At 41.3% G+C, this 24,508-nt stretch overlaps 1 protein-coding gene across 2 annotated transcripts; it reads right to left on the bottom strand.

The window, feature by feature from the left end:
• Window positions 1-1,769: 1,769 nt before the first annotated feature.
• On the bottom strand, window positions 1,770-24,486 carry APLF (aprataxin and PNKP like factor). Of its 2 annotated transcripts, none has more exons than XM_053380475.1 (11): window positions 24,314-24,486; window positions 20,417-20,488; window positions 20,047-20,213; window positions 18,692-18,863; window positions 17,807-17,930; window positions 17,608-17,687; window positions 15,663-16,063; window positions 14,577-14,702; window positions 11,986-12,032; window positions 10,534-10,575; window positions 1,770-2,759 (listed from the first exon to the last, which is right to left on the bottom strand). In XM_053380475.1, exons 3-11 carry the CDS (start codon window positions 20,157-20,159, stop codon window positions 2,548-2,550), a joined length of 1,317 nt encoding a protein of 438 aa, XP_053236450.1. In that variant the 5' UTR covers window positions 20,160-20,213; window positions 20,417-20,488; window positions 24,314-24,486; the 3' UTR covers window positions 1,770-2,547. The 2 variants fall into 2 exon arrangements, with proteins under 2 accessions (XP_053236450.1, XP_053236449.1); XM_053380474.1 differs by lacking the exon at window positions 24,314-24,486 and adding an exon at window positions 23,946-24,161.
• Between the last annotated feature and the right edge of the window lie 22 nt (window positions 24,487-24,508).

Below are 24,508 nucleotides of genomic sequence, written 5' to 3'. Positions count from 1 at the left end.
GAATTAAAGAACCTTTTAATGAGGGTGAAAGAGGAGAGCGCAAAATATGGTCTGAAGCTCAACATCAAAAAAACGAAGATCATGGCCACTGGTCCCATCACCTCCTGGCAAATAGAAGGGGAAGAAATGGAGGCAGTGACAGATTTTACTTTCTTGGGCTCCATGATCACTGCAGATGGTGACAGCAGCCACGAAATTAAAAGACGCCTGCTTCTTGGGAGAAGGGCAATGACAGGCCTAGACAGCATCTTGAGAAGTAGAGACGTCACCTTGACAACAAAGGTCCGTATAGTTAAAGCCATGGTTTTCCCAGTAGTGATGTATGGAAGTGAGAGCTGGACCATAAAGAAGGCTGATCGCCGAAGAATTGATGCTTTTGAATTATGGTGCTGGAGAAGACTCTTGAGAGTCCCATGGACTGCAAGAAGATCAAACACATCCATTCTTAAGGAAATCAGCCCTGAGTGCTCACTGGAAGGACAGATCGTGAAGCTGAGGCTCCAGTACTTTGGCCACCTCATGAGAAGAGAAGACTCCCTGGAGAAGATGCTGGGAAAGATGGAGGGCACAAGGAGAAGGGGGCGACAGAGGACGCGATGGTTGGATAGTGTTTTCGAGGTTACCAGCATGAGTTTGACCAAACTGCGGGAGGTAGTGGAGGACAAAGGTGCCTGGCGTGCTCTGATCCAGGGGGTCACGAAGAGTCGGACACGACTAAACGACTAAACAACAACAAGAGACCACTTTGCACAGGGATTCCGTTCCTGTCCCCCACACAGATCAGCAGAGTGCTGTAAGCCTGACCCACCTTGTGTTCTGCCCTCTTCCTGGTCCAAAAGGGCCTGTGCATCAGCGGCCGTGCGTCAATTGGCCACATGCAAAATGGTCGCTGCTTGAACTTTCTATCTGGAGTAACCAACATGGCCAATGATCAAGTATGATGGGAGTCCAGCAACACACAAAGGGCACCTCACTAACTACCCCTGCTCTGTATGGGTCCATCTCCATGGCAGCACTCACATCCTACCGTTACGTCAATCCACTCACTAGTTAAATGTTAAATCAGAAGGGTAAACCTCAGGTGAATCTTGTTTATTTAATACAGTTATATAACACTCTCAAACCCTGGAGCATTCTCAGGACAACTAACAATTAAAGAACAATAATAACAGAGCCATTTTTATTTCTCCATCTTGTTCACAAAGTTATATGAAAGAGCACTATCTGCAGGATACTATCAAGTGCTCTGTGCAATTGGTTGCCCAAGTTTTTTTGGGGAGGACCTACTGATTACAAAAGAGGCACATTATCCCTAGTTTGGATGAAGTTATTGTGTGAACAAAATGTTGATATTGGGATTGCTCTGCAACACTTTTTCCTCAACTTGGAAAAAGTCATTAAAATGAAAAGACTGACTCTCTTGCCCTTAACAGCTGTGCAAAACACTCTTCTGGAATCTAAAACATGTACTGCTGCAGTGAGGGGTGAAAAGTTGCTGCTACTCGGCTGTTTACCTGGGGGAATTGCTATTTGCCCAGGGCTAGTGGCAATATTGATTTATTTACTTTTCAAAAAGACTTTCATGTTCAATATCTACACAGCTTATTTAAATGTAAATCAGTGTTTTTACAGAAAAACCTGTGCCTCAGATTCCAGTGCAAAGCCAAGTCACCTGGGATTTATGTTTCAGAGTAAAGAAACAGAGTGCCGTAGTATTGTACAATCACTTTTAGAAGAACAATAATACTGGAAAGAGATTTGGGACATAATTGCTTTCATCATAAATTTATAAACCTTTTTCTGAAATACAGAGAGAAAACAAATGCCGTTTGTATTATTAGCTGGAATATGAAAGACAGTGATTGTTTACAGCCTGGTTACCAGTTTGGCAACTAATGAACCAAATTCCAACTTGGTTTAACTGTCCATCTAAAACTGTCATGATCTACCGTATATGATGATTACTTATATGCAACATAATGTTCCCTTCATTTAACATGAACTTCCTAGTTTAAGCCTCAATGCCGTATGTGGCACAGTACATCAGGCATTAAAATCAGTAGTGTTAAGTGTTACAACTCAAGATACACGACTTTCTCTCAGACATTACCAGCTGTGAGAAAACAGCATTTAAGATTTACATGAGTGCAAAATTTAAGAGATGATTTCGAGGTAAAGGCTCATCTAAACCACTATTCTTAGAGGGGAAATTACCACTCAACTGGCACTACTGAGCCAGATTTAAATGCTTTCATCCCCTTCACACTAATTGAGTTGGAGTAAGCTCTCTCAACCTGACCAATATATTTTTGTTCATTAACCAATCTATTTGGTCTCAATATCTTGAGATATAAATTGGTATCAATAAATTATTATTGACTGTCTTCCAAATTGCCTCTTGTCTTCTTAAATGCAAGGGACAGAATCAAGAGAACATTTATGCCAACTTGATTTAAGGGTTAAAGTGAATCATTTAAACTAAATTGAATTCAGGACGTTTCATGTATTTCAACTGAATTGTGCACTACATTTGCAATATATGTACAACTACTTATTGCTTTTAACAATCTTCTGTGCTTCTTTCAGAAGTGTGGCAACATCTTCATCATCCTTGTCTTCAAAATCTGGCTCCCAGTCAGAGTCTTCATCAGTAGGGTCACACTCTTCTTCCTCTTCGTCATCATCTATAAAGCTGTCATTCAAATTGTATTCATTGGGCTCACCATCATTATCACTATCATCATCCAAAACACTTCTTCCTGTAGAGTAAAAAAGACAGCACCCTTAAAATTAAATACTATTACAAACCTAGAAGTGGAAGGAAGGAACATACAGAACCCAGCTGAGATTAAAAAATGTTTCCAGAGGTACTTCAAACAATTATACACACAAGGGCCACAGAAACAAGTTGACATAGATCGATTTTTGAAGATAAATGGATTACAAAAAATCCCTCAAGAAAGTAAATTAATGTTGAACTGTAAAATATCTGAACAGGAAATAGAAGATGCCATTCAGAACATGCAATTGGGCAAATCTCCAGGACCAGATGGACTGACTTCAAGATATTACAGAACTTTAAAAGAATGGTTAGTACAACCTTTAAAAGAAGTCTGTAATGAAATACTGGAAGGGAAAAAGGTACCAGAATCGTGGAAAGAAACATATATTACACTTATACCGAAAACAGAAACTGAAAAAACTCAGCTTAAGAACTACCGCCCCATATCACTACTTAATGTGGATTACAAAATTTTTGCAGATATTTTGGCTAAGAGATTAAAAAAAGTGTTGATGGAAGAGATTCATAAAGACCAAGCAGGCTTTCTTCCGAGTAGACATTTGTCTGATAATATGAGGAATATAATTAACATTCTGGAAAAATTAGAAGTGAATATTAACACTAAAGCAGTTTTAATATTTGTGGACGCGGAGAAAGCCTTTGACAACATTTCTTGGAGTTTTATGAAGAAAAATCTACAGGGGATGGGGGTGGGAGAAGGATTTGGAAACGGTGTAAGTGCAATTTACTCTGAACAAAAGGCCAAGCTAATTGTTAACAATGAGGTGACGGAGGAATTTAAGATAGAGAAAGGGACACGACAAGGTTGCCCAATTTCCCCATAGCTTTTTATATCAGTCCTGGAGATTTTGCTGAATATGATTAGAAGAGACCAGTTGGTTAAAGGTATACAAGTCGGAGCTAAACAGTATAAATTGAGAGCATTTGCAGACAATTTAGTACTGACATTACAGGAGCCAGAATCTAGTACCAAAAGAGTTTTGGAACTGATTCAAGATTTTGGTCAGGTTGCTGGATTTAAATTGAATAAACTAAAAACAAAGGTTTTGGGGAAAAATTTAACAGAGAATGAAAGAGAGAGGTTTCAGAATGAGACAGGTTTAACAGTGGTTAAAAAAGTGAAATACCTGGGGGATTAACATGACAGCCAAAAACGTGAATTTATTTAAAGATAATTATGAAAAATGTTGGGCGGAAGTGAAAAAAGACTTAGAAATTTGGTCAAACTTGAAGCTTTCACTGCTAGGCCGTATTGCTGCGATAAAGATGAATGTATTGCCAAGAATGTTATTTTTGTTTCAAACATTGCAAATTGTAGACAAGATGGATTGTTTCAAGAAGTGGCAGAGAGATATTTCTAGATTTGTCTGGCAGGGCAAGAAGCCCAGAATAAATTTTAAGATTTTAACGGATGCAAAGGAAAGAGGTGGATTTGCCCTGCCAGACCTTAAACTGTATTATGAATCAGCAGCTTTCTGCTGGTTGAAAGAATGGCTACTCCTTGAGAATACAGACATTTTGGATTTGGAAGGTTTTAACAATGTATTTGGTTGGCATGCATATCTGTGGTATGATAAGGTCAAAGCACATAAAGCATTTAAAAATCATATTGTCAGGAAAGCACTATTTAATGTCTGGATAAGATATAAAGATTTACTTGAAAATAAAACCCCAAGGTGGCTATCACCAATGGAAGCAAAGGCCTTGAAAAGACTCAATATGGAGGCCAATTGGCCGAAATATTGGGAAATTTTGGAACAAGCAGGAGACAAATTGAAATTGCAGAGTTATGAAAAACTAAAGAATAAAGTGCGAGATTGGCTTCATTATTATCAAATAATGGAGGCATATAATCAGGACAAAAAAATTGGATTCCAGGTGGAAAAATCAAAATTGGAAACAGAACTGTTAGAGCCCAAAACTAAGATTTTGTCAAGGATGTATAACTTGCTGTTGAAATGGAATACTCAGGATGAAACGGTGAAATCTGCTATGATTAAGTGGGCACAAGATGTTGGACATAATATTATGTTTGCTGACTGGGAACAGTTATGGACCACAGGTATGAAGTTTACGGCATGCAATGCCTTAAGAGAGAATATTATGAAAATGATATACAGGTGGTACATGACCCCAGTCAAGCTGGCAAAAATTTATCATTTGCCCGATAACAAATGTTGGAAATGTAAAGAAACAGAAGGTACATTCTTTCACCTTTGGTGGACGTGCCCAAGGATTAAGGCTTTCTGGGAGATGATATATAACGAAATGAAAAAGGTATTTAAATATTTTTTTAAAAAAATATATTTATCAAAATTTTCAAAAAATAAAAAAGAAAGACAAAAAAGAGAAAAGAGAGAAAAAAGAAAAAGAAAAAGCAACAATTGAAAAAGTTTACATTACTTACTTTCCATAACCAATTTCCTTGACTTCCCCACACCTGCCCTTCTTGTATTCCAATTCCAATTTTTAGCTCAGCAAATTCTTGTCCCCACACTTTACCTTATTTTCTCTAATTCATTTTAATTAACCAATTTTAACTTATAAACCTCAATCTTTATATATCAATACTTATTCTTAAAATACTTTTCCTAAATTCGCCCCATCAATTTAATTAACCCATTTTAACTTAAAAACCTCAATCTTTATACATCAACACTTATTCTTAACAATCTTTTTCTAAGGTCGGCCCCAAATCCCTTCCCCAAAATCCCCATTTTTATGTTAGTGGCAAAACCAACTTAATTAAAACAAAATATATTTATACACCCTTTGGATTCCCAAAGCCCCACCACCCCCTTTCCCGGTTTCGAACCCCAACCAAAGTCCATCAGTCCATCTGCAATCAGCCTGGTGACCTCACGTCTGAGGCACTTAACTCTCTCTCAATTTCTCTCTGCCGGGTTTTTTGATAGTCCTTTATTTTAAATTCCGAATCTCGAAGAAGCTCTGTTCCAATAAGGTCCATATTTCTTCCAGCCAGACCTCCATATTTAACAATGGAGCCAAGATCTTGTTTCTTACTTCTCATAGGTCCAAATGTCCCAAAGGCTCCAATTTCCACATTAGCCAAGTTTGTATTCCATATGTCTTCAGATCTCCATATAAGGAGATCTCTCCAATTTCCATTCTTCAATTCAAACCAAATTTTCATCATCCTGTTCTTATTTTCCTTTGTATCCATCTTAACAGGCCTCTGGCTCTCCTTAATCATCTGCGACATCATAGCTCCTCCTTCTTTTTCCTTCAGATCCTCATGTTCCTCTTTAAACACATTCTCAGATAACTCAAATTCCTTTTCTTGTTTGGCTGTAAGGATTTTTAAATCAACAACAACACTTCCCTGTTCATCTGCAGGAACTTGAATCATATCCCTTCCAGGCTCAGCAACTTTATTTACTGTTCCCTTCAATATTGTGACATTCACAGTCAAAACAGCCGTCTGTTCCTGCAGTTTTCCCAGGAGAGAGAAGGTCTTCTCCAGTTCAGCCAGTATTTTTCCACTTACAGCCATTTTTGTAATGTCCTGAACCCCCTCTAGAGGGATTCTAGTTTCTTAATGTCTTCCAATTCCCACCCAAAAGCCAAGTTAGCCTTTTCTTCTTTATTTTAACAGTTTGTTACCAAATTGTAGCGAATATAACCAGCAAAGTCAGCAGAAAACAAAGTTTCCCTTTTCTTCCAACTTTGACAGCTAGTTTAACAGCTGTCAAAGTCTTTATGTCTCTTCCGCAGGCTCTCTCACTGATCGCTCCCGGGTCTTGGGGGAGGGGTGAATTCAGTTCTCAATGTTAGCTCTTATCCTCCAGCACACTCAGTTAAACTGCCCCAATGTAAAGTTAATTGCTTTTCTCCACAAAGAAGAAAGGTATTCTCACAACCTTAGTAATAAAATCCTTGCTTTACGATGTTTACAAGACGGGTAGGCGGACTTCCTTTTAACACCTTACCCGATCGTGCCTAATTCCCATAGAAAATTTCCCTTTTAAGTCGAATTACCGTGTTACTCACGGGTCGTTACTTTTAATCCAAATGTTCAAAGGAAGAAGTTAGCGCTCTCCGTCCATGGCATGCGGCTTCACTCAGCAGGGGAAGCAGTCGACTCACAGCACCACGCCGCTCTCCGTCCCCCGTTCCAGAGCCTTTAAAAAGGCTCCTTTGCGGGTCGGGGGGGGCACAAATGGTGCCCGCCGAGTCACCAGGTCCACAGGCTTCAGCGCCTGTGGTTTCTAAGGGTCCCCGCGTCGCCGCCGCGGCAGAACCCGACCCCTGTTGAGCCGATTCCCTCCGGAGCTCGGAGGGAATCCGCCATTAGACGATGGCGCCAACCCGGAAGTCCGAAAAAGGTATTTAAATATACCTTTCTGAAGAAACCAGAGGCTAACCCAGAAATAGTACCTTGGGTTAAGAACTTTGCTGCAGGATGAGAACAGAAATCGCACAGCAGTGGCGTGGCAGCAGCAGCGGGAGGCCCCATTAGCTAAAGTGGTGCTTCAGGTTAAGAACAGTTTCAGGTTAAGAACGGACCTCCAGAACGAATTAAGTTCTTAACCTGAGGTACCACTGTACTCACTAAGCTACTGGTCTCCTAATAAGGGTAAATACTTTAAGAACTAATGAACCAAAGGTTTTCTAGCCATTGCTCCTCTTTCTTCTTTGGTGGTCACACTTACCTTTAAAAAAAATTGCTTAATTTATGAAGTGCTTCACATGAAATATTCCAAAGTTATTCAAAATAATAAATAAAAACCATATACAAGTTAAATTCCCAGGTAAAAGGTAAAGGTAAAGGTACCCCTGCCCGTACGGGCCAGTCTTGACAGACTCTAGGGTTGTGCGCTCATCTCACTCTAGAGGCCGGGAGCCAGCGCTGTCCGAAGACACTTCCGGGTCATGTGGCCAGCGTGACGAAGCTGCTCTGGCGAACCGGCACCAGCGCAGCACACGGAACGCCGTTTACCTTCCCGCTATAAAGCGGTACCTATTTATCTACTTGCACTTAAGAGAACTTGCTGAGCTAAAAATTGGAACTGGAATACAAGAAGGGGAGGTGTGGGGAAGTCAAGGAAATATGTTTTTGAAAGTAAGGAATGTAAATTTTATGTGTTTTTAATTGTTTTTTTTCTCTCTATTTTTTGAAAACTTCAATAAATATCTATTAAAAAAAAAAGAGTGCTTTCGAACTGCTAGGTGGGCAGGAGCTGGGACCGAACGACGGGAGCTCACCCCGCCGCGGGGATTCGAACCGCCGACCATGCGATCGGCAAGTCCTAGGCGCTGAGGTTTTACCCACAGCGCCACCCGCGTCCCTAAAAATTCCCAGGTAAATACAGATAAAAACTATGATTTAAAAAATGTACTAAAAAGACTTGTTGGAAGAGGGTGGTCTTCAAGAGGCACAGAAAAGAAAGTGATATATAATGGGAGGAGTTCAAATGGGTAGGTGCTGCTACATCACATGAACCAACTTCCTGATGAGATTGTAACTACTGAAGGCCCTCTCCTGCAGAGCATAGTGATCAGTTGGGTATGTAAGAGGTGACACCTCCCCTTCCCAGTAGATGATTCATAGGAAAATATGAACTCTGGTTCGTTGTGCATTGCAGTGTGTAATAAAGGCCAATGGAACTCTATGTGGCTGCAAGATAATTTTTTTTATAATAATAATAAAAAAATATTTATACCCCGCCCTCCTCAGCCAAGACCGGGCTCAGGGCGGCTAACAACCAATAATAAAAACAAGTTGATTAAAATACAATTTAAAAGATTAAGATACAATATTAAAACAATCAGGGAACAATCTCATCATAGGAGGAGAAAGGAAAAAGAAAAAGGGGGAGGGAATCAAACTGATTCTGAGCCAAAGGCCAGGTAGAACAACTCTGTCTTACAGGCCCTGCGGAAAGAGATCAGATCCCGCAGGGCCCTGGTCTCAAGAGACAGAGCGTTCCACCAGGCCGGAGCCAGTGTTGAGAAGGCCCTGGCTCTGGTTGAGGCTAATCTAACTTCCTTAGGGCCCAGGACCTCTAGGGTGTTGCTATATATGGACCTTAAGGTCCTCCGTGGGGCATATCAGGAGAGGCGATCCTACGAGGGTCCTAGGCCGTGAAGGGCTTTAAAAGTCAAAACCAGCACCTTAAATCTGACCCTGTACTCCACCGGGAGCCAATGCAGCTGGAAAAGCACTGGGTGAATATGCTCCCATGGCCGACATGTAACTGCCATCAATTCTAGATCTGGGGAGCAATACTTGTAAGCTACTTTGCTGTTAACGCACCAACCATTGTGTATGTAAATACAGACTCCGCCGCCCCTAGCTTTACCAGAATCACTGTTTCTATCAGAGCGATAAATTATTCGAACTGCTGCATCCGGTACTGCTGAATGTAGCAAAGTGTCTGTAATAATTACCATACAGCTCTCACAAAGAAGCTTGTTTGCTGCCATCAGCAACTGTAGTTCGTCGATTTTGTGGACGAGAGATCTGGTGGTCAGGAAGACGCTTGGCAGTGCTGGTCTCGTGGGTCTTTTTCGAAGCCGACCAGCTCTGCAACCACGTTTTTGCTTTCGCTCTTTTCTCTTTCGCTTCTTTCGGCACTTCCCCCTCCCGTCGACAATCCATAGAGATCTTATGCAGTTTGGTATATTGTGGGACCTTTGAAACTCTCTAGTTATCTCTATTTTTCTTGTGAGCCCGATGTTTACCAGTTTTGTGCGTGAGTAGGTGAGGTATTGGGATCTCAGAGCCGCAGTGTATGAACGCGCCGCCATCTTGGAACGGAATCCAAGATGCCATTCATCTATTCTAACCTTCAACAAGTTTTAAGTCTTGGGAGAAGTCACAGGAACCAACAGGCAGGTTTGCCAAATCCACCCCATTTTGTCTCCATGCTCCCACTGTGCCTCTCCTTCTCCATCTTGGCAGTAACTGCCTAGCAGGAAAGGGCTAGCAAGCAAGGACATGATTGAAGGACCAGTCACTACCTTATGCAGACTTCATTATTCTAATGGGAGTGTGTGTGGAGGGGGATAAACTCTCCTTCTAAAATTAATTGAACTACTGGGTCACCCATATCTACACTAAGAATTCTAAATGGCTATCAAGAAAGGAGTGCCCAAATCAGAAACCATTCGGATTTGTAAGCAAATTTGCTATTGTATGCATTTTAACTTTTCTAGATGAGAAAATTTCAGGGAGCACAGGGGCATGTGGAGGTGGGGAAGCTCCTTTGTGAAAGTGGAAGTCCTTATGCAGCGCTTCTGATGGGACTCATTAGCTGAATCCCACCCCATGTCTTTGTATGTGAATTCAGTAGGGACCCAGTGTTCCTTTACAAAGCTTTTTTAAGTCAAGCTTGTTGTATTCATCATATGGAATATTTGAATATTAGGATTAGCACTGTGGAGACCCAGCAATAGACAAATGAATGATAAGAAGAGCTCCACTCTTCTTAAAATGCAGGAGCGGTCCTAGCTAGGGCAGTTCTGGGTTTCAGCATTGGCTGACTCCGCGGAGGCCACCAGCAAACACCCTCAAGTTCCATGATTGAAGAAAGGTGGGCTGTAAAAGCAAATCCATAATTTGTTCCTGTATATTTTCTTATTAATCTTGTTCAAAGTTAATCTTATTTCAAAGAGAAACCAACACTCTGCAAGTTGTCTGCTTACAGAAAGTACATGAGAAATTACTCAGAGCTATTTATCTTTGGATAAATACACGGTATCCTAACCTTTTTTAATAGCCTTCGGTCTTGTCTGCCTCCTCTCAGGTTCTAAAGAAACAAAAAAAAATACCATTACCAAGGCAACAATAGAAATGAACTGTTCCATATTTTAATAGTATCTGAGAGCCGAACTACACAGGAAGTTCTTGGAAGTGGGTAATTTTCAATGGGACCACAATGCATTGGGAGATGCTTAATCCTTCTCTCCTCAGCTACAGTCCCAATGAACACGCCCCCAGCTGCTATTAGCCTTAGTCAAAAAAATCAAACAAACCCCAAACCTGTCCTTTTACACCAATAGGGGCTTTCTTCCTTAGCTAATGTCAGTGTGTGTATGAATTTCATCCAAGGCCCCATCTACAACACACATTTAAAGCACTATCATACCAGTTTAAACAGTCATAGCTTTCCCCCAAGGCTTTTGAATGGCAAAGGGAAAGAAGAGGCAAGAAAGTCCTGAGCAGGGAACTTGCATCTTCTGCACATTTAACACACACTATTTCAACCATACGTGGTTAAACGTGGGCTGAAGAGAGGAAGGACGGGAGGTGGGAGGAAGCTGGAAACCCTAAGCAGATCCAGTGTGAAAAGCACCAGGTCTGCTTGGGGCTTCCAGCTTCATCCCACCTCTGGTCTCCACCCCGCCCCCACTGGCTGCCATATAAAAGATGGTCTGGCTGGCCACGAGGCGGCTCCAAATGTAATTTTGGCTATATGAGATTTTTGGGTACACTTATAACTCTTTGAACCAACTCCCCATGTATGATGCCTGTACTGTGTGCATGGACACTGCTCCACTCACAGAATTGAATTATTATTTATGCAAGGTGCTTGGAATAGCCCCATGGGATTTTTTCTTTGAACAATAGGCATGCACCACATTTGCCATATCGTTGGCTGTCTTTGAAAGCAGACTTTCAAAAGCAGTTTGCCTAAAAGCCTGGAGGAAGGAGAAGGTCCAAGACTGCAATCTGAGCACACTTACTGAGGAGCAAGTAACCTCCTCAGGTGGACTTACTTCAAAGTAAATGTGTATAGGATCACACTGTAAGACTTCTTACGGTCCTACATACACATAAGGGGGTACATCCCACCAAACACAGTAGGACTTACTTCTGAATGAACATGCAAAGGACTGCGCTGCAAACCCATTTAAACTCTGAGAAATAGTTACTGCATATAGGTATGGACAGGTTCTTGTATCTCAGCTGCAATACAGCTGCATTATATTTGTACCATTTGAGCATTTGATTTTGTTGGCTAGTTTAATTTTTAGCTTGAAAATCTTAACAACTCTAATAAAAATTTTATATAAAAAAAAAATCTTAACAACGAAAAGCATCCCTTTTTATGAGCGTGCTAGGCACCAGCTAGGCCCACTGTTTGGTCCTCCTCACTCAGTTGTATTAACAGATATAGACTCTACATTTCCTATATAATGAAACCAAAGCACTTTACCTGGTGGCACAGTGTGTTTGTATTCCAGCTTGTGCTGTGGATTTTTCCTGCAAAGAAAAGGCAGGGTGGGGAGAAAGAGATGAAACCTGAACTTCCCATTGTATAGTCTTCATAACTTTAATAATATTTTCTAACCAATGAAAGCTACAACCATAATTCTCCAGGGGGTTGTGTTGAAGAGGGAGGAGGAATCAGTCATTTTGTGTACTGTAGCTTCAAAGTGTTTAACTGATCCTTTCAGGGAGAGAAAGAAAAAAGGCAGGCAAAATAAATGCTTTTCATCTTTGTTAAAAAGGGAGGACAAGTACAGTGATGCTTAATCAAACTGGAGGTTTGTTTTTTCACTTCCAGATGAATAAGATTTCAGTCTGAGCCCTTAGTTTAAGTTTTTAGTTTAAGTTTTTATTATTGGACAATCTAAATGTATTGAAGAATGATGTACATATCTATCAAAAATGGAAAGATTAAGAGGGTATACAGTACAAAGTACTGAGTATTTAAAAAACAGGAAAATTAAATTACTATTAAGAGGCCTTGAATGTAAACCAATCAACTATGTGGTTTTACTGTATGTGTTTTTTTTAATCAATGTATTGTGTGATTTGCACTTGCAAAACAAAATTATATCTACTGGTTGCAGAAGACAATTCAGACTACAGTGGTACCTCAGGTTACATACGCTTCAGGTTACATACACTTCAGGTTACATACTCCGCTAATCCAGAAATACTGCTTCAGGTTAAGAACTTTGCTTCAGGATGACAACAGAAATTGTGCTCTGGCGGTGCGGCAGCAACAGGAGGCCCCATTAGCTAAAGTGGTGCTTCAGGTTAAGAACAGTTTCAGGTTAAGAACGGACCTCTGGAACGAATTAAGTACTTAACCCGAGGTACCACTGTACTATTTTTTTTTTCTCCCCCAAGCCTCCTTCTCCTCTACAGCCCTGAAAATCTTCTCCAGAGGCTTATGAAGGGCTACTGAACTGTGTGGGATTTGTTGTACAGGGCTGTGGTGTGTTTGTGTGTGGAGGAAATCTCCTGAATTGGGGCAGAGGAACCTTGTGGTAGTGGGAAGGGAAGAGAAAGATAGGTTGCAGGTCATGCAACCACCAGATACAACCCATAATCTCCCCCCACCCTAATCTCCCCTCGCCCTAGAGTTGCCTTTTTAGAGTTACATGTGGTTCTTCGAAAGTGGTGTACCAAGTCTCATTTTCTGGGTACATCTTTCGGGTGCTGCCAAGCTGAACTTTTCTAAGAACTTACACTCATCTTCTGTTGGGTCTAGTCAACTCAGGAAATGGTGTCCCAGTTGTGGAAAGTGATTACTGTACTGTACTGTCCAGTGCTATTTTTCTAGAAAACGAGGTGCCAGAACTCACAATCAACTCCTTCCTTGTTCTCTTATAATGGCAATGGCACCCACCTGTCAGGTGCCAGAACTGAGTTCCAGCAAGTTCAGGTTGAAAAAAAGCCCTGCTTCTATCACTTTGTAAAAGGGATGTTGGTGGCACTGTGGTCTAAACCACGGAGCCTCTTGGGCTTGCCAATCAGTAGGTCAGCAGTTCAAATCTGTGTGATGGGGTGATCTCCTGTTGCTCTGTCCCAGCTCCTGCCAACCTAGCACATCGAAAGCACACCAGTGCAAGTAGATAAATAGGTACCACTATGGCGGGAAGGTAACTGGCATTTCCATGTGCTCTGGCACTCATCACAGTGTTCCATTATGCCAAAAGCGGTTTAGTCATGTTGGCCACACGACCCAGAAAACTGTTACTGGCTCCCTCGCCTTTGACTGGACTTAACCATCCAGGGGTCCTTTACCTATAAGGCATTGGACTTCAATTTGCTACCCCTGTATTTTTAGTAGTTGTGCAGGGGAGAGAAATTCAACAAGCTTCTCACCCATACAAAACCAGCTGTGCCTGCTAAATTTTTCTTTTCTATACAGCTGTTACAGCCCTTTCATTCTCTGAATTTGATTGAGCTGGGAGTAGGGGAGTAATGGAGACATATGATAACATTTTTAAAGTGGCTCCCATGTTATAAGTTAGAGCTGACAATGGGACATTCTGCTCTGAAGAGTCCTCCAACAGTTACCCAAAACCAGAAAGGAAATCTGGAGTATTTCATTGGAGAGGACATTCCAGTTTCAGTGCCATTATCAAAAAGAGCTCTATTGTATTCACCCATCTGATCACATGTGAAACAGAGCGGATACCCTGTTGGAAGCAAGCCCAAACTGTCCAGTGCAGACACGACACTTAACCATGGTTTGTTGCTCAAACTTGGTCAAGAAACAGTCTCCAACATTGCAAAACAGCCCCAAACTGTTATCTATGGTTTGCCATGGTTTCACAGCCCTTAACAACAGTTTAGACAAGGCTGTAATTTAAAATTTTATCTGTGAAGGTCATATATTCATCAGGTGTTTTTAAGCTTATCATTATAAGGCACATTTGACACATCAAATGTCAGGATAGGTTTGAAATATTTAATTATCACAATTTAAAATAAAATTCCAGAGATATAAGTACATGCCCTCTCTTAAAATATTAAAAGTAATAATTTGTAGTAGGCAAAATTTCTAACCTGTAGCAAGCAGTTCCATAAGGGCATTCAGGTCTGTTATCATTTTCAGCTTGAGTTACAGATTCCGTATCATGATAGTCACTATCTCCGGGGTGACTGAACTGCTGAAAATGTATAGGATTTTTCCTGTGAAATTAAAAAGACACCATAAGCTATACTAAAAATATGTAATTCATATAACAGAGCTAGAAAAATGCCATGCCATGCCATGCAACAAACTAAATCAAGCATGTATCTTCTAAATGCAGCCCCCTGGTTATGGCGATCTACAGGACAGAACACTAATATCCTGTTCTTTCTTACCCTGAAAAGTATAGCTATTTCAGTAATTCTTCAGCATGCCATTCCTTCTTGCTTCCGATAGACTTTTATCACAGGAGTGCATCCAGATTGGATTTCCTTTCATTATTACTTATAGAACGTTGAGGAATAACAGATAATACACCCATTGTTACAAATACCTCAGGTATGTTTCTGTCTACTCAAAGAGGACTTTCCCCAGCTTTATCCAACAGTATATAAAATGTTCAGAACATTTGCAGTCCCCGGTGCATGTTACATGATAGCAATTACGAGTTAAGCAAACAGTACATCCTGGCAGATGGTTGATAAGCTCTGTTCCAATATTCATTTTACTTGCAATGCAAGAACAATTTTTCCAGATTTGCGGATCTGCCCACTAAACTCAATAGACCTTATCCAAGTGCAGAAGTTTAGCACCACAATGTTTGTTAAAGTTTATCTTCCACCCCAAAACTTCAGTACAATTTTTTAAAGGCTATTCATAGTACAAGCTACAATGCTATTATTGCCTTGTAGAATTCTGTTTCTATTTCCTGGAGGAAATTGTTTTTTATTTACCTAAACTGCATATTGCTTAACAGAGCATCACACTCTTTATCTATCTCAATAAAATCCCCTAGATTCACTTCTCATCTGCCACTCATCTGCTCACTAGCTTAATTAAAGCAGGCTTTTAACTTAAGAGCTGGCAATATAAGATCTCCATTGCCCACAGACTACATTACTATATAGCAGGAGGTTATCTGAATCAGTTCACTTAGAAGATTGACAATTTGATTTTACCTGTAGCAGCTTCTCCCATAGAGGCAAGCTGTCCTCTGGTGTCCGGTTTTGTTAGTATTTTGTGGTACATCTTGATTTCCAGTTACATTAGAAATGCTTGTTTCGGTAGACGGATTGAGAAGAAGCTCTTGAATCTCACCCTGGTGAACCGGAGTTTGTGACATGTCCTGATGAAATTGCTCAGAATTACATTTAACATTCTCCAAACTGTTTTCATTTTTATTAGTTGTATCCATTTCAGCAGGCTGGCAAGCGAGTCCATCTGTGTTGAGCTGTAACTCTTCATTATGAAGTTGACGATTACATTGCCCTGTAGGACTTACAGCTCTTTGGGGTAACATTTTGCTTTCATTCTTTTCCATTTTTCTCACAATAGGTTCAGCAGATAGATGTTTTATATCCTGTGGAAATAAGTGTGAAATTATTCATGAAACAGATTTCAGTCCACAACACTGCAGAAGAATAGTGCCTAGTGAAGTTGGATTAATTCATCAATGTACATGGCATTTTATAGAGCAAAAGCTTAACAAGTCCCTGCCCCCACTGAGCTTATAATATAAATAAACTATTAGGAAAACAATAGAAGGCAGGAGGAAGAGTCAAGGGTATGAATGGGAGCCTATAGTTATATGTTTTTAACCTTGGTCACAATTATGGCTACAATCCTATGCACGCTAACTTGAAATGAAACCACAGGCCTGAAAGAAGGGATTTGATGAAGGATTTGAATGGAGATATGGAGAGCAGGGGGCACTACCTCCATATTTAGAGAAAGCAACATTTTACAGCATTAAGAATCTGAATTGGGAAAGATGAAGTTGGCTTGAAACATTACTGAAAGAGACCATGCATGCCTCTGTGCTTGATAGAGTAGAAGGGCAAACACAGTTCCAAAGCTATCCTGAGCAATTTAGCTTTCCACCTGTGTCTTCAAAGACAGCCTCCATTGTATGCTTTAACACACCTGACTGAAAAATGTCTAATTAGTATTGCAGGAAGAGTTTCAAGAATAATTTCCACTACTGTGCCAAGAAAATACTGGGATTTGAAGTTACCAACATTAAACATATGTATATCTTCAAAGTAGATGTTGAAGGATTGGACATGAGCATCTCTCTTGTGACTAGCTTTCATTAGTATGAACTGAAAACATCCAATTCTTCTAATAGAATCTCTCTTGGCTAATACACAGAAGTATGAAAGCTAATGTGGCTTTGCCAGCCAATTTTAGTTCTGCAGTTCCCAAATCCCACACCACACACAAAATTTTGTGATAGTTCTATCCACTAACTCAAGCTATAACTTCGGTTGCGCTCACCAATCACTCCGGTTGAAATTCTAAGCAAATTTATTTGGATATAAAACCAATTAAAATCTATGTGATATACATACTTGCAAGGAAGTGTAATTAAAATCAAGCTGTTTGGTTCTACTCCAACTTCAAGAATCAAAGCCACAAAATATATTTGCCACCTACATTTGTCCGTGTATCATGAAGTCATTTGAGCTGGAAGGAATTCTCTCTTTCCTTGCAATTGGCTTTCCAGGAGGCTACTCTATACCCATAATTCAGTGCACTTGCACTTGACTTGCACACCCAATGATAACCATTTGGAATTGGCTGATCTAATTTGTCTGACTCTAGCAACAGAATGGAAAACAATGAGTTAACTGCAAAGGGACATGGAGAAATATAGTCTTCAGTGTAACAGAATTCATGTCATTCTTTTGTTAAGCTTTCATGACTGAGCTTCCAAGTATGGAACAAATTTAGTACTCTAAAACAACACCAGATAAGACACGGTGCACATATTATGGGAGAGGGGAGCCTCTCCTCTATTGACTGCTAGTCCTGATACACAAAAAGGGTTTGCATAGGGTATAGAAACACAATACAAACGTAGTTTTAAATATCTGCAACAAAGAGCAGATCTGTTTACAACACCTGTGTAGCAAGGGCAGCATCTTCATTTTCAGTCCTTTTTCGCTTTTTCCCTGGACTTTGTTTTATTTCTCTACTATTTCCTATGAAAAATTGCAAATGACATTAGTTATTAGAAATGGTGGTATTCAAACTCTGAAGAACTGCACATGTTGTAATATTTTACAATGCAATAATACAATACAATCTAAAAAAGACTTACCTCTTCCTGAACCTGAGGCTGATGAACTTTGGACTATTATGTCTGCTTGCAGCATCCATGCTGGAAGCACTCTTCTCCTTTGAAGAAGTCTTACTTCTTCATTTTCAGAAATGCTAGCAGAAAACTGAAAAATATGACATTAATTTGTGAAATAAATGAGTGGAATTCAGTGCTAGTCCTACACAAGAGTCCTACTCAGGACACTGACATTACCTGACAGATTATGTTAGGTCCATTAATTCCAAGTAGGACTTGGGTACACATAATATATATTGGATTCAATTACCATCAATAGGAAAGCAGGAAGAGACAAAGAGAATACCACTAACAATATCTTGAAAGTGGAAAGACCTGTTATTTGATGCATGAATTCTGCCACACATACTGCCACTGAAAAAAATGTTTGGGCAAGAGCCCACACTGCAACCTTGTTAAAATGAAAATTGGTGATTCACCAAACACACATCATTGTTTAGCGTAGCAGGCACCGGCATAATATCTAAAGAAGGCACAAAGGAACTGAGAAAATGTATCCTAGATCATTTTGGGTACATTTTGTATTACATTTCCTTCACAAGGAAAATAGTTTCATGCTGACCAGATGCAACATTAAGTCTCCTTTGTGGAGTGGCACAGTTGGTTTCAGTCAGTCTGCCTCATGCAACTTGGAAAACAAGTCTAACACACAAGACAGAGCTGTTAAGATTTAATTTGAGAAAGGAACAAGCAACATTATTCAGAAACAGAACCTTTGAAACGGTCTATTCCATGCCATCATGCTCAAGATGTATCCACAGCAGTCATCCCATAAAGTTCCACCAACTTGTCCATAACAAAAACACAATCTATTCACGTCCGTTATGTACTCTAACGTTGATAAGGTACCTTCTTTGGGATTTCCGCTGCTTCTTCTAATCGTGAATTTACTTCCAAAAGTTGGCTCTTGTTGGAGGATGTTGTTTGCTGTGATGAAGGCTGTCCGCGAGGCATCTTGGTTTGCTGAAGTGATGAGGTAGGTCGATTTGGTATGTCTTTTACACAGAGGTTCCCATTTCTCCTATTGCATGACACAAAGGTTCTTTGTAAAATAATCATGGTGTATCACTAATCAGTTATGTCACACCTTGCCTGCAGAGCTGGCAGACTCTCACCCTTTCTCTGACACCCTCCCTTGTGGAGTGTTTTCTCAGCCTCTCCTTGAGAGTTCTTCAGGCAGCTACTGCTGCCGCCCCTGGTCTCTGAGTCCCCCCCCTGCACCCCAAAAGAGATGCCTCCTTGTACTGCCCCATAGGGGCCTGGGACTTATCTATCCATTCCCAACAGCAAGGGCTGGCGGACTGGCTGGCTTGCTTACTCCAAGGCCACCTCAGCTCCTGGCAATCAGCACCCCCTGACCAGCCCCAGAGGCACCATTCGCCTACGGAGCTTGTAGCCAGGGCTGCTGCAACAAACAGCTGTGCAAGCCTTAGGAAGCAGAGATGCAAGAAGACATCAGGGGAGGGAGGAAAGGAAAGAGGGACAGAGGCCAGTGTTGCCCAGGGCACCTCTGACCATCATTCAAGGCACCCAAGGATGCCATGGCACACGGGTTGAAAACCACTGCACTACACTGTTCTGTAAGCAGAAAGCAGAGTCAACAATGCTACTTCTTTCCATTTATCATTAACACTTGATAAAAAAGCAATTTTCTCTCTCTTGGATACTACAGGAAAAAATTCTACTGTCACTGCGATGTTGCACTTTTGCACTTAATTTCCTGGCATAGCAACTCTTATTATGTTTTCTCTTTTCAGGAAAATATTCTTTTTTCTATCTTCTAACATCATAGGAGAATTAGACATTTAAGATAATATATACTAGTATGACTGTACCATAATCTTCAAGCAACATTGTGCACATTAAGAACCTTTTACACCACCTTAATTTTTCCATGGAATAGATGGCACAGCTTAGTAGTGCTAAACAACCAACAAGATAAATAATATATTTTGCTAATGGATATTACCTTGACTCAAACAAATTTTGACTTATTTAGCATATTATACAGTCAGGCTGGGGTACCTGTGACCCTCCAGATGTTGCTAGACTCCAACAGCAAGGCCCATAGTCAGGGATGATGGAAGCTGAAGTCCAACAATATTTGAAGACCACAGATTCCCCACTTCTACAGTATGGAAAGATAAAACTGTTATACATTGCAAACAACACTTGTTCTAGATTTTCACATCAGATAGCATTACCTTAGCAGACTTTCTCCCTCTGAAGAAATGAAGAGAACCCTGAAGATATATTTGTCTACTAGCAGGGAAAATCTGTCACCTGGACTCAGCTGATGCCATCTATCAGTATCCATTGGCAATAGTTGGTCATTTTCAGTCGACTGATAAAAACAGGGGTTTATATGGACCTGCCAATTAAGAAGACACTCTTACTACAGATGATATGGCCTAATTACAGACACAGGCCTAATTACCTTATTTTGGAATAGACTACCATTTTTATCCCAATCTCTGTTTGGAGCATTAAAGATAAAAGCTAGAACATGTAAAATCAGAACCTCCAAGACTGATTTTTATTATTTTATTGTACTGAGAAATAGGAAACAGTTACCGGTTTGATGCTAAGCTGGTCACCAACTACTTTCAGAATAGCGTGTTTCCTGGATACTCTTTTATCTGTAATCTGTAAAGACACAAAACCGACAGATGTCAACAGTGGGGGCATAAAACCCAAAAATAAAGATATCTAAAAATAATAAAGCTACTATATAGTTTTTACTGTGGTGACAAAATTTGTTAGCTTCACTTTTTAGTATAAAAATATTGTTCACTTTGTTGACAAGTTAAATGCTAAAACTTTCATCAAAGCCAACAAAAGCAAAATAGAAATCTGAGTTTTATCAAAATAAGAAGCTTCCTTCTATACCTGTGAGTTTCAACTGAAAGCAGACAGAGGAGGGAGAGGTGTTTGGTTTTTGTTTAAAAAACAACCCTCCTAAAACCTCTATTTAGATAAGTCATTCTAGGGCAAATTGGTAATTCCAGACAATGGTGTTTAGAATACTTTGTGTAGTTGCAACATTAAAGTTACTTATTAAGATCTTATAGTGATACTTGGAGCATCAATATAAAGTAGGATATGTGTTGGTTATAGGAATATATTAAGAGTGGGGTGATTCTTTTTTAGCTATAAAGGACATCTACAAGGAAAAGTTTACTCTCCAAATTCATGCCTTATAGATAAATTCTATCTGGCCTACAAAGGGAAGAGTAGAAATTAATAAACCAGCACCACAACTAGTGTAGGGTAGTAATTAAAAGCACCAATATAAAACCAAGTGTACAAACTAACAAACACAAGAAACTAATACAACTAAGAGGGAAAGTAATTAAAGCAATCATAATTGAATTTAGAGAAGTCACTTCCCAAGAACATCCTCTGATTACTTCCAAATGGGCAACTAACATACTCTCTGGGCTTCAAAAAGTATAGTGAGGGGGATATATTTACAGTATCAGTGGATTGTGACCTCTAGTGTGTAATACACTTGACCAAAAAGACAACACAACTCAGGTGAAATGGGGAGGGGAAGGGAATGGGGAAAACGCCCCCCTCCCCTCACAGTCCGTTCTTCACCCTGTGTTCTCCACCAGTTGCTAAGAATATTCCCAGCAACAGACAGCAGCAACTGGAACTACTCCCAGACTTGTGGCTAGAGAACTGTGTGTAATTATGAGGGTTTACACAACCCGCCTCAAGCATCGAGAACACTGGTCATTTTAGCTAGCCCCTTTGTTCACTGATTGCACATTCAGCCATATGAAGTAGCTCTATGTACATAGAACTCCTCCATTTTGGACGAATGTGGATCCTCAATCACATGGAGGTGGCCTATGGGGCCAGCACAGATATCATAATTTGGGTAGGGCTGCTAACTAGGATACTAACTGGGATCCCACAACCCCACCATATACACTTCCAATGTGTGAGGGACTCGTGCAAACTTCCCTAACACATCAGATGAAGAAACAGCAACAGTTTGCTCAGCTTCAGCCAATGCAAGGAACTGCTGGGCGACAGGAAGACTATCCTCATGTTCCATGGCTTTGTAAACAGCAAGACTACTTTCAGCACCGAGTGAGTTGTACAGTGGTACCTTGGGTTAAGAACTTAATTTGTTCCAGAGGTCCGTTCTTAACCTGAAACTGTTCTTAACCTGAGGTACCACTTTAGCTAATGGGGCCTCCCGCTGCCACCGTGAGATTTCTGTTCTCATCCTGAAGCAAAGTTCTTAACCCAAGGTACTATTTCTGGGTTAGCGGAGTCCGTAACCTGAAGTGTCTGTAACCCGAGGTACCACTGTACACCCTTAGAGTGCAATTCACACACACCAATAACACAAGGTGCAAAAGGGAGCCTCTCAGTATGCCTTTAGCTAATTTTGCTTAGTGTCCTTGCATGTGTATAAAGCTGGCTTTCCAACCAGAAGTCTGTCTCTTTGCACACCAGATTATGCAGTGCAAAAATGCATTGGGAACTACAAGACTAAATATACTGGATAGAATTCCTAGGATTGTACTGTACAAAGATTGCATCTAGTTGTGTGTTCTGTTATAGCATGTTTGGTCATTAATACAATAATATTAAAACACCCAGTTTAAACCTAGTTGACTCTAGGGAAAAAACAGCTTCCATTGCAAGTCTCCTAGTCTCTCACCTAAAAGTGGAGATTCCAAGACACATTATTAAGAGAGTAACCCAAGCCCAGATCTATGGAGAGCCACTGCAGTAGGAGAAACACAGAAAGCTGCCTTATACCATTGGTCCCTCTATCTCAGCATTGTCTACACTGACTGGCAGCAAAGGCTCCAGTATTTCAGACAGGGAGTCTCTCTCTCCCAGCTAAGTCTGGAAATGCCACTGGAGGGTGTTGAACCTGGGACGTTCTGCTTGCAAGGCAAACACTCTGCCGCTGTGCTATGGCCCATCCTAAATAAATAGGAAGCTGCCTTACACAGACCATTGGTCCGTCTAGCTCAGTTATTGTCTGCACAAACTGGCATCAATAGCTCTCTGGAATTTCAGATAGGGAGTCTCTCCCTCTCCAAAGCCCAGTCTGGAGATGCCACTCGGGAGGTTGAACCGAGGACGTTCTGCATGCCAAGCAGGCTCCCTGCCACCAAGCCACAACCACCTGGAGTAGCTGCCTTTTTTTCCTCTCGGAGAGATGCTGCGAAAGATTTGCATGCAGCCAAAAAGTTGGAAAGCCTCCCCCCCCAGCCAGATTTGGAACATAGCAGGCCAGCTGGACCAACAGTCTCATTTGGGGGGTGGTGGGCATCACGAGTTTAAGCTGCAAATATTTGTGCGGTGCAATCGGTCAGTGCGTCTTGCTGTTAACCAGAAGGTCGGTTGTTCGAGCCCACCCTGGGGGCAGGATTGCAGCATGGCCGAGGACTGGGCTAGATGACCCATGTGGTCCCCTCCAACATAATCATCATCATCATAATTTATTATTTATACCCCGCCCATCTGGCTGAGTTTCCCCAGCCACTCTGGGCGGCTTCCAATCGAGTGTTAAAAACAATACAGCATTAAATATTTAAAAATTCCCTAAACAGGGCTGCCTTCAGATGTCTTTTAAAGATAGGATAGCTGCTTATTTCCTTCATGTCTTCATCCCCCCCCCCCCCCGTTCCACAGGTTGGGCGCCACTACTGAGAAGACTCTCTGCCTGGTTCCCTGTAACTTCACTTCTCACAAAACAAAAAATTTTTTTTCTTCCAGTAGCACCTTAAAGACCAACTAAGTTAGTTCTTGGTATGAGCTTTCGTGTGCATGCACACTTCTTCAGATATGCTACTGGAAGGAAAAAAATTTTTTGTTTTGACTATGGCAGACCAACACGGCTACCTATCTGAAACTTCACTTCTCACAGTGAGGGAACTGCCAGAAGGCCCTCGGTGCTGGACCTCAGTGTCCGGGCCGAACGAAGGGGTGGAGACGCTCCTTCAGGTATACAGGCCAACATTACAGTCCTATGATCTAAGATCTCCGTCTTCTTCCTCTTACACCAACTCCACCCCGACCCACCCGCCTACCCCAGACACCTCTGGAGCGCCGCCAGGGGGGCACTTACTCCCAGCAGGGCACCTCTTCCTATCACTGTCTCCCCAGGCGGCAGCACCACGGGGCAACCCCCGTCCGCCGGCGCCAACTCAAACCCTGGCATGAAGGTCCAGCAGGGCCTCGCCGCCGCAGGGCTTATCACAGGGAGGGGGACGCAAAACACGAGCGGACCGCCTCGCCACTTCCGCTCCGCCTCTCCACTGAAACTGAGGTAAAAAGTTCCGGCCTGCGAAAAAAATAATGAAAATAAACAAAAAATAAAAATAAAAAATAATATAAAATAAAATAAATAATAATAATAGTAGTAGCAGTAGAAGAAGACGAAGAAGAAGAAGAAAGTCCCCTGTTCTTTATCAAACTACATCCCCCACAACGCACTGCGGCGACGGCAGCTTCTCCTCAGAGCCTCTGCGATTACGTCAACTGAGCGGTTGGGGGAACGAATGGCATTCGAATGGAGAAACCGTCTGGGCCGTTAACGGCCGCTGCGCGCGGACGAACGCAGGTGAGTGGCAGGCGCTTAGGCGAGTCGCGAGGCGGCCCCGCGTTGCTGAGTGGTGACGGCGGTGCCGC

Source organism: Podarcis raffonei, chromosome 3, assembly GCF_027172205.1.
Source record: "Podarcis raffonei isolate rPodRaf1 chromosome 3, rPodRaf1.pri, whole genome shotgun sequence".
Lineage (NCBI taxonomy): Eukaryota > Metazoa > Chordata > Lepidosauria > Squamata > Lacertidae > Podarcis > Podarcis raffonei.
The sequence above is the reverse complement of the archived record's forward strand: the minus strand, read 5'-3'. Positions and strand labels throughout refer to the sequence as shown.

What these genes read in the sequence shown, in the direction of transcription:
- APLF (XM_053380474.1), bottom strand. Translation starts at nt 24,038, where the DNA reads ATGCCAGGGTTTGAGTTGGCGCCGGCGGACGGGGGTTGCCCCGTGGTG. An exon ending in GAAGAGGTGCCCTGCTGGGA is followed by an intron (nt 20,489 to 23,945) that starts GTAAGTGCCCCC and finishes GTGTCTTTACAG; the next exon opens with ATTACAGATAAAAGAGTATC. An exon ending in TATGGAACTGCTTGCTACAG is followed by an intron (nt 12,033 to 14,576) that starts GTTAGAAATTTT and finishes TTTTCTTTGCAG; the next exon opens with GAAAAATCCACAGCACAAGC.